The sequence below is a fragment of the Apium graveolens genome, chromosome 9 (assembly GCF_009905375.1).
Source record: "Apium graveolens cultivar Ventura chromosome 9, ASM990537v1, whole genome shotgun sequence".
Lineage (NCBI taxonomy): Eukaryota > Viridiplantae > Streptophyta > Magnoliopsida > Apiales > Apiaceae > Apium > Apium graveolens.
The window spans coordinates 191,505,483-191,519,478 of NC_133655.1; the positions used below are offsets into that span (position 1 = coordinate 191,505,483).

At 33.9% G+C, this 13,996-nt stretch overlaps 1 protein-coding gene across 1 annotated transcript; it reads left to right on the top strand.

The window, feature by feature from the left end:
* Window positions 1–4,077: 4,077 nt before the first annotated feature.
* Window positions 4,078–10,254, top strand: LOC141685802 (tubby-like F-box protein 3). The gene is given in 4 exon segments (XM_074490886.1): window positions 4,078–4,093; window positions 4,212–4,462; window positions 9,477–9,541; window positions 9,783–10,254. Coding segments are annotated over 4 exon segments (804 nt in total).
* The last annotated feature ends 3,742 nt before the right edge of the window (window positions 10,255–13,996 follow it).

Sequence of the window (13,996 nt, forward strand, 5' to 3'; positions counted from 1 at the left end):
AGGTAAAAGAAGCTTTGTTGGATCTTGATTGGGTTTTAGCTATGCAGGATGAGCTAAACCAATTTGAAACAAATAAGGTATGGAAGCTAGTACCCAAACCTAAAGGCAAGAATCCAAATGACACCAAATGGGTATTTAGAAACAAGATGGATGAAAATGGCATAGTAGTCAAGAACAAAGTTATATTGGTTTCTAAGAGCTATTGTCAATAAGAATAAATAGATTTTGATGAGACCTTTGCTCATGTTGCAAGACTTGAAGCCATCAGAATTTTTCTAGCCTATTCAACCCGTGCCAATTTTAAGCTATCAAATGGATGTTAAAGTGCATTTATAAATGGAGATTTGGAGGAGGAAGTCTATGTCATTCAGCCTCCTGGTTTTGAAGACCCCAACTTTTCATATTATGTCTACCATCTTTTGAAAGAACTATATGGTCTGAAGCAAGCACCTAGAGCCAGGTATGATACTTTGTCAAAGTTCCTTTTAGAAAATCACTTCACAAGAGGTACTATTGACAAAAATATTTTTCTTAAAAATGTTAATGGCTCTAGTATACTTGTTCAGATTTATGTAGATGATATTATATTTGGCTCTACAGATGAGAAACTTTGCAAAAAGTTCGCCAAATTAATGCAAAGTAAGTATGATGTGAGCATGAAGGGAGAACTAACTTACTTTCTTGGTTTACAAGTTAAGAAAGTTAGTGATGGAATATTCATTAGTCAAACCAAATATATTTATGATCTTTTGAAGAAGTTTGACTAAATGGATTGCACACCTGCAAACCATGGCCACTGCCACTAAACTTGAATTGAACACTACTGAAAGGTCCGTGGATATTTCAAGATATAGAGGCATGGTCGGCTTACTTTTATACTTAACAGCTAGTAGGCCTGTTATAATATTTGATACTTATCTTTTGTGCTAGATTTCAAGCTGACCCTAAAGAATCTCATTTAGTAGTTATTAAGAGAATTTTCAGATAACTCAAAGGAACATCAAAACTTGGCATTTGGTATCCTACAGATTCTGGTTTTGATCTAATTGGTTATTCAGATGCAGATTATGCAGGTTGTAAAATTGATAAAAAAAGTACAACAGGAAACTGTCAATTTTTAGGAAACAAGCTAGTGTCCTGGTTTAGTAAGAAACAAAATTCAGTCTCTACATCTACAGTCGAGGCTGAATATATTGCTGCTGATAGTTGTTGTGCAAGATTTTATGGATGAAAAATCAATTATTGGATTATGGTCTACATGTGGACATGATTCCAATCTTCTGTGACAACACAAGTGCCATTGCTATTACCGAAAATCCTGTGCAGCATTCAAGGACCAAGCACATTGACATCAATTACCACATCATTCGAGAACATGTCATGAATGGTACTGTGGAACTTCATTTTTAACCAAGTGAGAAGCAACTTGCAAATATCTTTACCAAGCTACTTGATGAGTCCACCTTTACTGGGTTGGTAAGTGAGTTAGGTATGCTTAATTATTCATGAATTGTTTTTATGTCTAAGAAATTTATAATGCAGCCAGCGACACATTTGATTTTTCCTAAAAAGATGAAATTTTGGCTAAGTCAAAATTTACATGTCAACGGATATTCATTATCTGTTAAAAATGAATATCCGTTGAATTTCATTATATGTTGAAATTCAAATATTTTTTTAGGTACTTTCTATCTCGACTGATGTCTATTTAATCTATATCCGTTGAATTGCTTTAATCATAGCCGTTAATTCTACACCTTATCCGTCGAATTTGCTTACAGTATGTAAGTATATGTCTATGGATAATCTTTAGAATTTCTACAGTTTATTTTATTTTTAAACGGCTATTTTGGGCAGATTTCATTGGGCACTTTATTATACTTTATTAATTTTTACTTGTTTATTTCTGAGAAAGTATAAAAGCCCTCTATCATTTTTCATTTTACTTTTATCTTTATCAAAGCATTTTACTCTCTTCGTCTCTAAAGAAAAATTCCCTTTCTCTTTTATCTACTACTAATCACAATAATGGCACCTGTAGTCAAAATCATGTCTCAATCAGGATTTGTGTATGAAAAGAACAACTTTGTAGCACTGGTAAACAAGGAAATTCATGCTTCCGAGGACTATCACAAGATGATGGACTTCATTCGAAGTTGCAAACTAAATTATGTAATGCTTGAATCTCCTGTTATCTACTGTGAGGTTGTAGAGAAGATTTGGACTACTGCAATGTCCAACTCAAAAGATAAGATCATTGCCTTCTCTCTTAAAGATAATGACCATTGTATTAACTATGATGAAATTCAAGCATGCTTTAAATTTCCTGAAAACAACACACTTGTCCCATAAACGGACACAGCGGTGAGCAACATGCTTGTTTCTATGGGTTATTCTCTCAATCCTGCCAAGTTAGGTAAGGTTAGGAGAATGGGCCTTAGAAAAAGTGGAGCTTTCTCTGTGACTCTTTTATTCAAGCATTTTCGGGCAAAATTAGTAATTTTGATGTTGTCACTTACTCTATGGTCAATATGCTTTACATGCTTTTAAGTGATAAATATTTCAATTTCAGTAGTTCTGTCATGTATGAACTAGGGTATAAGTTAGGAGACATTAAGAAGAGGTGTAAAAATATATATTATGCTAGATTTCATATGATGATAGCAAACCATGTGTCTAAAGACCTCTTAATTGATAACCCAACAAATAAGCTTGATTGTTGGGTCCAAGAAAAGAGGGTTCTTGCTAATCTTAACAGGAACAATCTCCACAATGAAGTGCCTCTCAACTGCTTTCCAATCATGGAGGCACCTCAGGTAAGTGAGGTAAATGTTTCTATCTCTATTATTTCCCAACCTCAAATTTCTTTGCAAACAACTGTGGTTATGGCATCTGTGACAGTGACCAAACAGATGCCTACCCAAGCCATAAAATCCAAAATTTCTAAATCCAAGTCAAAGAAACCCCACTCTAGTTTCTCTCAAAAGAAACTAGTTTTAAAAACTACCAAAAATCAAGACGGGAGTGTGAAGGGCGGTGAGACAGGTGAGGGACAAGGTGAACATCAAATAAACCCTAATGATAAGGAGAGTAAGGTTTGTGTGATCCAAACCAGCCACACTGCAGTCTCACAACAAACCGCAGTGCTTAATAAGGAAATAAGCTCATTACTAGTTGCATCATCCCAAAAGGATGTGACTGTTGAAACAAGATCTCATCCAAGAGCACATGCCAAAGGGGGAAGGGGCACATGCCAACCTCAAACTTACATTAGAAAGAAGAAATCTAAACCTATGGGGGAGTCACATGGTGCACACACAGTGCCAACTGCAGTCATAGACTCAGTTACTGCACCATCACAAAGTTAGATTGATGTGGCTCCAATAAATATGGAGTCACAGCCAAAATCTCTCACAATTGAAACACCTCAAATATAAAATTCTCCCACAAATTAATGGATATGGATAAAATAAATACATCAATTCTTGATTCTCCATCTTTAACTTTCATCGAGAAGCCAAAATCTCAAGCAAGTGAGCATCATCTTTTGGATGATTTGTTGTCTCACTTGCCATTTCTTTCTGATACTACTGAGAAATCTGTGCTAATCTCAGATCAATCACCACAGATTTTACAGTAGTTTTAACTTCTAACTCTATCATTTCTACTCTCTCGACAGATATTCATCATCCGTCGACTAGTGATTGTCTCTCGACGGATAAGCTTCATAGCAATTATCCGTCGACATTCACAATTACTATTTCGAAGGATGTCTCTCATCTGTTGAATGTCACTGCACCACTTTAAATTTCCATAATTGTTACAAGTGCAGATGACCTAGTGGTTGTTCAATCACTATTAGGATTGAGGGAAGGGAGTGAACTGAGTGAGAGGCTAAGTTTCTCTCAGGCAAAAAGAGAGGAAAAGAGTGACCAAATGCATGTTATTTCTTCCAGCATGGCAAAAGTGAGTGAAAGGGGTCCCACCTTAGATGGTGAAGGTGAGTGTGGGAAGCCAAGGGGAGCCCTTGATGTAAGAAAAGAGAGATATTGAGAGAAAAGCAGGTACAACAGAAGAATGGGAAGAGCCGATTGTGAGTGAGTTAAGGGATGTCAATGATGCAGTCAAGGAGCAACTATTTCAGCAAGAATATCAAGCTATTTTAGATTTTATCTCCTTTGATTCTAAGGAATTTACTCATCATGTTTCAGCATATCAAATTCTAGCTAAACAAGGCAATGAGGCTGTTGAGAGGACATTGAACTTGATGCACACAACAATTTCTATGCTAAGAGCCAAGGATGCAATCAATTCACTACCTTCTACAGCTGGTGGTGATCTTGACTATCCTTCTAATGCTTCTGGTGGTTCTATTAGAGATGAAGTTCTTGAAAAGGATGCTGGAGATATAGGCATGGACATAGGGAGACAAACCGAAACTCCAACTTTGATGTTTTCAAAGGTTTGCAAATATCATCACCTTCAATCCACCTTGTTCAAATTAATTCATCAAACTCAAGCTGCCATTCAAGACACCAATAATACCAGTCTTCTACAAGCCCATCTCGAGTCTCTACAGTTGTATAAAATTCAAGCTCTCCAACATAATCAAGCTATAGAAGAACTGAAACAGGAGATTGAGCAAGTCAAGGAAAATATCAATAAGAGGTTTAATGCCAAACTGCCTGATTTTATCATGACCTACTTAAATCAGAATCTCAGGAAGGAACATGACTTGAGTTGGAAGGTTGAGAACTTGGGTTCAAGGCTGTCAAAAGTGGAGGACTCAGTTGCTCAAATTCTTTCTAATCAACAAACTCAAACTCAAGTGCTACAGCAACTGGTGGCTACTCAAACTTCCAACCCTGCATAACTTGATGATAGCACAAACGGGGAGAAGAATGCAAGTGTCCAAGCTAGTGAGGGTGTGCACATACAAGTCAGCAAAGTAATTATTCCAGCCATTACTTTCTCATAGCCACCTGTGTTAGACAACATTGATTTGATCAATTTAGCAGCAGCTGAACTAAGGCTGAAAGATCAGATGAAGAAGATTGATGAGAAAATCGAAAAGGTATTTGGTCCAATTGGAAAGCAAGACAAATCTGTGTAGCACTTCACACAATTGAGATAAATTCCTAGAAGTGAAATGAAGTTGGGGAGGATGAAAAAGGGTCAAACCTCAGTTAGAAGACATCAAAAGGCCAATATGATTTTGAATCCCAAGAACCATTCATCAAAACACTCAAGCAAAAATCCGTTGGACCTAGTCTATGCAACCCCTCAACCTGATGAAAAGAAACTGCTTGGTCACTCCATTGCAAATATCAAAGATCCAAAAGACTCATTCGTAAAGAAAAGGATAGCAAAAGTCTATAGGCATGGAAAAGAAATTTGTGTGATGGTTGGACATCCACAATTTATAGAAGCCAAGAAAGAAAAAAACTGAGACTCAAGCATTAGAAGAGGCAGGCTGCCTTAGAATCTAAGAAACAAGATGAAAAGGTTGCTAACAAAAGAAAGCTAGAATTTGAAGAAGAGGAGGAAGAATCAAAGCCAACCCAGTCTACTACTACAAATCAACCAACTTTGCCCACAATGGAGCAAGCTGAAATCAAGGTCAATCCTGAAGTGAATTTCCACGGTGAACCAATTCTCCCAAAGATGAACCAATAGACTGGGAAAGTGTACCTATTCCTGAGCTGAGCATCCCAATTCTAACTACCTTTAAAAGAAGAAAGATATCAGCAAGAAAGCAAGTCAAGCCAGTCTTACCTCAGTCCAAGAAGCCAACAGTCAACAAAGGAGATCAACTTTTTATTTGTGATATAAGGAGTTTTCTGACATTAATCTTTACCTGGGTGAGCTAGATGAAGAGAGAGCTATTGATGCCCACAAAAGACTGCCAGAAATATTGGTGTTCAAGTACAAGGGTGGAAAGGAATTCACTTGGCCTCTTCATAAGATTCTTAATGAAGGATATACTATTTTAGTGAAGGTATTCTATGCAATCAAGAAAGATTTTGGATTCACCAAGGTGGCCAAAACAGAGATACTCAACAAAATCCAACAAATAAGATAAAGATGGAGAGACCCAAGTGCACCGCCAAGAATCTTAACTATCCCTTACACATGAAGCAGAGTGCACTTGAAGCCTTACTGGTTGATGGAGTTCAAGGATGAAAGGAACACCAGAAGATTTTTCATACTAAAAGATTAGATAAAAATATTAAGCAATAAAACTCTAAGGGAAATGCAAGAGTTTCTGAATCTATCTAACGAAGATGAAGCTGAGTTCTATAGACAACTCCAACTCCAGATATAAGAGAACAATGTGAAGCTTGGAAAGAGGACTAGACATTCAAGAAAATAGTATTAATCTGCTCAGGCTAGAGGAGAACCTTGAACAAGTCTTGTGAGATCTTTTTGACCCTTCTTTTATCTACTTTAAATAAATTTGCAGCACTTATAAATTAATCTGCTATTGAATGAATATTTTATAAGAGGTGTTTTATTATCATCAAGTCCTCCTAAATTTATGCCTACAATTCTAGTAGACATAAATTGGGAGAGATTGTTAGGAATATGTTGTAGGCTTGATGATATTTTACCAAAATACTTTAGTAGATTTTATTAAGTGAATTTGTAGCTTTCAACATATAATCTTCACTGTCATCCATTCAAAGAGTAACTTATGTTTAAATAAGTATTTGTAGCACATTCCTGTGTACTGTAATGTCTTATAGAATTAGAAGTTGTAGGATATTCTAAGTCATGTTGAATACAAGAATGATATGTAAAATAGGTTGGCTAATTATATATAGTAGATGCCTTGTAATTTTGCATAAGTAAAATTGAGTAAACTACTAGGGGAATACTTTCAACGAATGTTTCTACAAGGCTTCGATGGATGACCTAAGTCACATTCAACAGATGATCAAATAGAGTCTCGACGGATGATCCAATAATGTCTCGACGGATGATCCAACAGAGTCTCAACAGATAAAAGATTCAAAATATGAGTTGATAGTGACTTGACAGTCACATGGGTTGATTATACACAAAAGTAATATGGGAGCCTATAATCAGGATTATGAAGATCAAGAAGCATTTCCATTTCCATGCTAACTTGAAGAAATACAAAGATGGTGGATGGAGAAATGAAGAAGCATGTGATTAGACTTAGACAGTTTTGTTTTATTAATTTGTTTTCTTTCACGTGTAACTTGGTAATATATAAACCGATAGTAGAAAGTAGAAATATATCGATTGATAGAACTGAGAAATAGATAAGGCAAAATCTGTTAAGAATTTCTCAGCTCTTTTCTTTGTAAATTCACTTGTAAGCAGATGTGTGCATTCTTGCATCAGAGAGATCTTCTACAATTATATATATCTCTGGTGAAAACAACAATCCACCAGAAAGTTTTTAAATGTCCTAGTTTATTTACTTTATATTTGAATACTTGAATATTTCTTATCCGCACTTAGCATATTCATACACTATTATATTTATATTTTAAGAAGTTTTAAAAGATTTAAAAGAAACCAAAAATTACATTCAACCCCCCTTGTAATTCTACTTGTTAGATTATTTGGGAATAACACACCTCAAGAACACGGAGCCACTAACCCAACACTAAATTATTTATCCGCAAAAGATTCAAAGAAATTTTTGACTTAATGAGTATCGTATTCAACCCCCCCCCCCCTTCTATGATACTTCGAAACCTAATAATGCTCACCCAAACTTTATTTCTTTCAAATTGATTTAGGTCTTCTTGTATAGTCGTTATATAATCGGGATCTTGTAGAGCTTCTTCAGTTTTTTTGGGCTCAATTTGAGATAGAAAGCATGCATGTCGACATTCATTTGTGGTGGCACTTCTAGTTCCCACACCAGCACTGAGATCACCAATAATAGTATATCTAGTGTGGCTCATATTCCATTTTCTGGTGTGTTATTTTGATGACTAGAGGTGTCCTCATTTTTTTATTATTGGCATGACTTGTAGAATTATCACCTTTTCCCCCTGAGTTTGTGTTGTCAAATTCAAGTGAATTTATATCTTGAGATGAATCCTCATCCACTAAAGTAACCGGGTCACTATCTTCTTCTTCTCCATCGTCTACATTCTTTCCATTATCTTCAGAATCACTATCAAGGTTGAGATTTTCAAAATTTAAGGCTTCAACTTCACTTTCATCTAAACATTCAAAATCAGGATACTTATCATCACACTACAAGAAACAGAGCAAAAGACATTACCCTTTTAACAGCGGTCTGAAAAGCCACCGATAGTAATAGGTTTTTTTAACATCGTTTGGTTTTTAAACGATGTTAAAGTGTTTGTAGACATGGTTTTAAAACATAACCATTGTCTAATCTTAAATTTAAAAAATAAAAATAAAAAACAGCCATAGTACAATTGTATACATTCCCTCTTAATTAGCCAAAACTCTAATTCCCCCCCAACACAAATTTTATTCCACTTTTCCCCCTTTCTTCTTCCCTCACTTCACTTCACCCCTCCTGAGTCTCTCTCTCCCTCTCCCTCTCCCTCTCCCTCTTCAAGCTTCAATCCCATATTTACCCCCCCAATTTCACAACACAACCCCCATTCTAAGAACTTATATATAAATCCCAATTTCAATTAAGTATAAATTAAGCATATTTAGTTTAACATGTCTTCAGTTTCTTGGTTTACTTTCTACAATTAGTTGAACCCATTGTTAAATAACAAGGTTGGGATAATGTTTCTTCATATTTTTGTGTAAATTTTCTTGTTTTCCTGTACAGATCTGAAAGTTTATTGAGTTTAGGTGTTGGTTTCTTCTGTTAAGGTATGAACTCTATGTTCTTTCTATGAAATTAAAAAGTTCCATAAATCTTTATTTCAGTTTTCCTTCGTTGTTGTATAGCGTTTATATGATTCTCTTCGGATCTTCGTTTAATAGTAAGAATCAAAATAGAAGAAGTTGGAGGTTTATCATACAGTTTCAACTTGTGTAGAGCGATTACTATAAGGCAGGTTATTATATGTACTTGTTTTGCTCCGCTTCAAACAATTATTGTCTCACTGGACAGAAGTTATATTTAAGCAGGTGTGACCTTTTGATTTTTTTTAATTTATGTTATTGATTTATTATTCAATGAGCTAATTATATCAGGTTCGAAATAATACCACAATACTTACCAGAGAGTTCATTGATAGTTTTCCCCATGGATGGAAGGAATATTCCTAGCAAATGATAGAAAATGGAGTATCGATGTAAGTACCTTTGCTTGTTACCGGTATTATATATATAAATCATTCTCTATTTAGTACCCATTAATGGCCTATTGGATGAAATACTGATAAGATTTAACTTTACATATAATGTGTATGCCGCTTTAGTTTATTTTCTTTTACCTATATATTCTTCTCATTCAGTGTTATTTTCTCTTGTAAATGGTGATATATGAATGAAAAAAGGCTGTTAAATTTACCAACATATACAAATATAACATTTATATAGTTTTAGCATGTGTAGAAAGCAGGTAAAATAATTTTTTTATTAATATGATTATTTGGTAATGTAGAAGTATATTTTTTTAAAAAATTTGATATATACCATACATGTCAAAAGCAGTATTGTAATCTAACTTGGAGTAACTTATAAGTGGAAGGGCAAGCAACTATGCTTTGTTCAAATTTTAACTAAAATTTCAAGCATATACTCTAACTGTAACATGAATTGGTTTGATTGGAATACTTTACATTACCTTGTAAATTCAGTAGGGGTTCAAGAAGAATGCAGTGCATCATGGACACAATTTTCCCTTCTGCTATTAAACCAGGAGGTGTGGCCCCAACACAGACCGAGTTTCGGCATAGTAGCATTGACACCCCTCCATCTTTACCTATCTGCTTGTTAAAATCAAATTGCATTAATGGGACCTTTTCTGGACCTTGATGTAGTCAGGGCGATGGATAGCTCATCCTAAAAAAGAAATCTCTCAGATGGTATGAGCAACTACAGTGCCGGTGTTTAAATTTCAACGGACGTGTAACAATTGCTTCGGTGAAAAACTTTCATCTAGTTGTTTCTGCTAAGGGTGGAGAGACTACAGCTGAACATGAGGAGGTCATCCTACAGTTCGGTAAACTGGACAAGGATGTGTTTACTATGGATTACCGGTATCCAATATCATCATTTCAGGCTTTTGCAATTCGCCTTAGTAGATTTGACACAAAGATTGCTTGTGAATAACATTAACTTGCAGGTTTGAATTACATCAAAAACTTTTATTCCACACACACACACGGTCACACCCCTTTTAAGATTTACATACACTTAACGCGGAACTATTCTCATGCATAATAGAAGAGAGACTACAAAGTCCAGCAGATTACCAGGCATTTTCAAAGTGTCTTCATATTTATAGCACTGATATAATAACAAGAAGTGAATTACAGGGTTTGGTAAGTATTTGTCCAACTGTTACTGTTGTTAACCTCTAATTTACTCGGAATGAAAGATATTGGTAGATCATGATACCACCTTGACTCCCAACACGCTCTTTTACACTTTGGTCGATGGACCTTGTTTCTCATCATATACCAAGTTTAATATGTGTTGGAAATATTTTGTGCTCATCTAATTGCATTTGTTTGTCTAAAAAAATTAAGGGAATTGGCCATTTTTTCATTCCAAGTAAGAAGTGTTACCTTGATTTTTTCACTTTCAACAAACTATACAATAATTCAATTTGTTGAGTTATATATGTTAGTGTAACATGCTTAATAAATAGAGACCTCAGGGATGTTAATATATGGCCATTGGTTTAGGTTCAATATGTTTATCACAAGTTCTTGACTGGCTTCTGATATTTGTTTTTATTGAATTGAAAGTATATCAATATCTTTTCATTAGAATTTATTGGACTTTCTATTCTTGTTTAATCAACAAGTATTCTTGCTATATTGTTTTTAAAGAATTTCTATGTCCCTATTTTGGGTTTAGTTAAACATAAGTAGGTGTGAAATGATAGAAGCACAAAAGATCACAATCGGACTTTGTTTTTTTAGTAATAGGTTTAATGACTGCTAGATGCTAAAACTCAACTGTAGGTTTATTAAACCTCCATAACACAAGTAAACGAGTTTCTTTGTTTTGAAGTGGTTTAAAATACTTTTATTTTCCAGTTGCTGATTTTATTGGAAAAGACACAGATCTTATGAAAGGGTTTAAGGATTTTATGCAACTATGTGAAGGAATTGGTAACTTCTATGAAAAGATTTGCCGAATTGTTCATTTTGCATTTGTCGACACTTTTTTTATCTTTTGTAATCCACTTCTGCGGATGGATTTCTTGCTGGGTTAATGAGCAAAATTACGTTTTTGATTTCTGCTTGTTATTATTTTGTAACAACACATTAGTTTTTAATTTCATGATTGCGACATGTAGATGAATGCCAGTTCAAATGCTAAATTTATTTCTTAATTAATGTAATGAGAATTCTGCTGAAGTCATTAAATGATTCCAGAACATTTCTGGACTGAAGGATTTGCATCCAAAATACTGAAGGTAGAGGTGGAAGTATGATCTCGTATTACTTGGAAGCCATATTGGGCACTTACATTTGCTGAGATGAAAAAGAAAATGGGCACTTGCTTTATATATATATAATGAAATCAGTAATAAAATTCCATGATTCATATTTTACATTTCACAGGTTCATGTTAACCCTCTAAATTGAAGAGATTTTGATACAATGTGTGGTATTTACTGGTAAAGGTAAGGGGCTCTTTGCAAAACAAGGGTTGAAAAATTAAAAATGATATTTTCAAAGATTTTTCATAGCCTGAAAGGTAAGGGTCAGAGGTGATCAAGATTTAATAGTTGGTGAATAATTATAGTGAACATGATAAGTTATCCTTGAAGGCCTGAAGTCGACTTTTTGAAATGTTATCTTACACTCTTTTCGAAGATGATTTGCTTGTTCTTCGGTCTTGAGATTTACATTCTTTATTCATATAAAACCAAACCTAGAAATAAGTTCTATCTTTGTTTAAATGGGTTGTTAATGTGGTTTTTAGTAGGAAATGGGATGGTCGATAATGAATATTGTAGGCCTTTTGGTTTAATTTTTGATATTATTCATATGATTATTGTTTTTGGTTCATAGTTATGAAATCAAAGAGATTATATACAATCAAAACACATCAGTTTTAAAATAAATCACTGATCTCCAATAAGGTTATACATCAGCTAAATATAGAGGAACTGATGTCTGCTTATGATACAACATCAGCTTGTATTAAGATAACCGATGTTAAATTATATCTATAACAACAGTTCAAAATTAAATCCCAGTACATGCCTACAAAACTGATGTTTAAGAGTATAGTTAAAATCGGTCCTTATAAAAAGTGATGTTAAATGTACTTATTTACAACGTTCAATATTGATTAAACGTTGTCATTGTCTTTTTTCCCTTGTATATCGCATGCTAAAATTGATAGAAATTACAAGATAAACTAATATTGAACTCGTGTTCGTGTGTTAAAATGTAAGATATTAAAATAAAGACATCAGTTTCTAAGTTAGAACTATTGTCCAAGTGAATCTTAAACATCGGTTGTGAACTGATGTCTAAAAAAATAGACTATTCTTTACACATGCAAATACATCGCTTGAAATTTTTTTTAACATCGGTTCCTGGACGATGTCTATTGCTATGTTTCTTGTAGTGTCATCAAAAGTCACATATGTGCCCTCCATGATTTTTATTTGTAGGACTGTCAAAAATATTCGAAAAATACGATATTCGTCCGAAAAATCCGCATTCATATCCAAAATAAAGCGGATGTTATCCGTATCCGAAATAAAGCATATATTATTTATATTCGAATCCGATGATTGCGGATACAGATACGGATATGGCCATATTCGTATCCCATAATATCTGAATCTGAATAAATATATTATATTTAAATATTTATATAGTTTAAATTTTATTATATTATATTTATAATGTGTGTATGTGTATACACACACATGTATATATATTAAATTTTATATATATACAAATTTTATATAATTATAAAAATAGTATAGACATATATAAATAATCATTTGAGTTTAACAAAATAAAGATAACCAATATATTGAAAAGATAAAAAGAAATTAATTTTTGAATAAATTTAAATAGGATTAAATTGCTTTAACCTTTATTTTTAATTTAAAAAATGAAATTTTAATTTTTACTTTATTTTTTCATTTTTTTGAATTTTTAATATAAAAATTAAAAATCTAATTGAAAATCGGATTCGGATCCGGATATTATCCGTATCCGGATAGTATCCGTCGAATCCTGATTCAGATATTATTCTTTAAATATTTCCGGATTCGGATACGGATATGGATACAAATTTTCGGATCCGGATACGGATATAGGCATATTCGTATCCGAATTATCCGTTTGACAGCCCTAGCTCCAACACATATACCTTGTAAGCAGTCATTTCCAATGAATAACCAAGAAAGATAGTTTCAAATACTTTAGAGTCAAATTTGCCATTATATTCAGAGTTAGCTTTTAGCACAAAGCATTTGCTTCCAAACACATAAATATGTTTAACTGTAGGCTCTTTCTTAGACATGATTGAGTAAGGTGCTTTGCCAATGCTTTTGTTTGCCAATTATCTATTCTTAGTGTAACATGTTATGTTAACAGCTTCTTTCCAAAAGCTTATTGGCAACTTGGCATCCTGCAACATTGTTCTTGCAGCATCAACTAGAGTTCTGTTCTTTCTCTCAACCACCCCATTTTATTGAGGTGTTCTTGGAGCTGAGAACTCTAGAATGATACCTTTGCCTTTACATAAATTATTTAGTATAGAATATCTGAACTCTGTACCATTGTCACTTCTCAAACTTTTCACATAATTATGATCTTCAGCATGTTTCTCAATCTTCTTTATATGATCGATGATAATATGTGGAGTT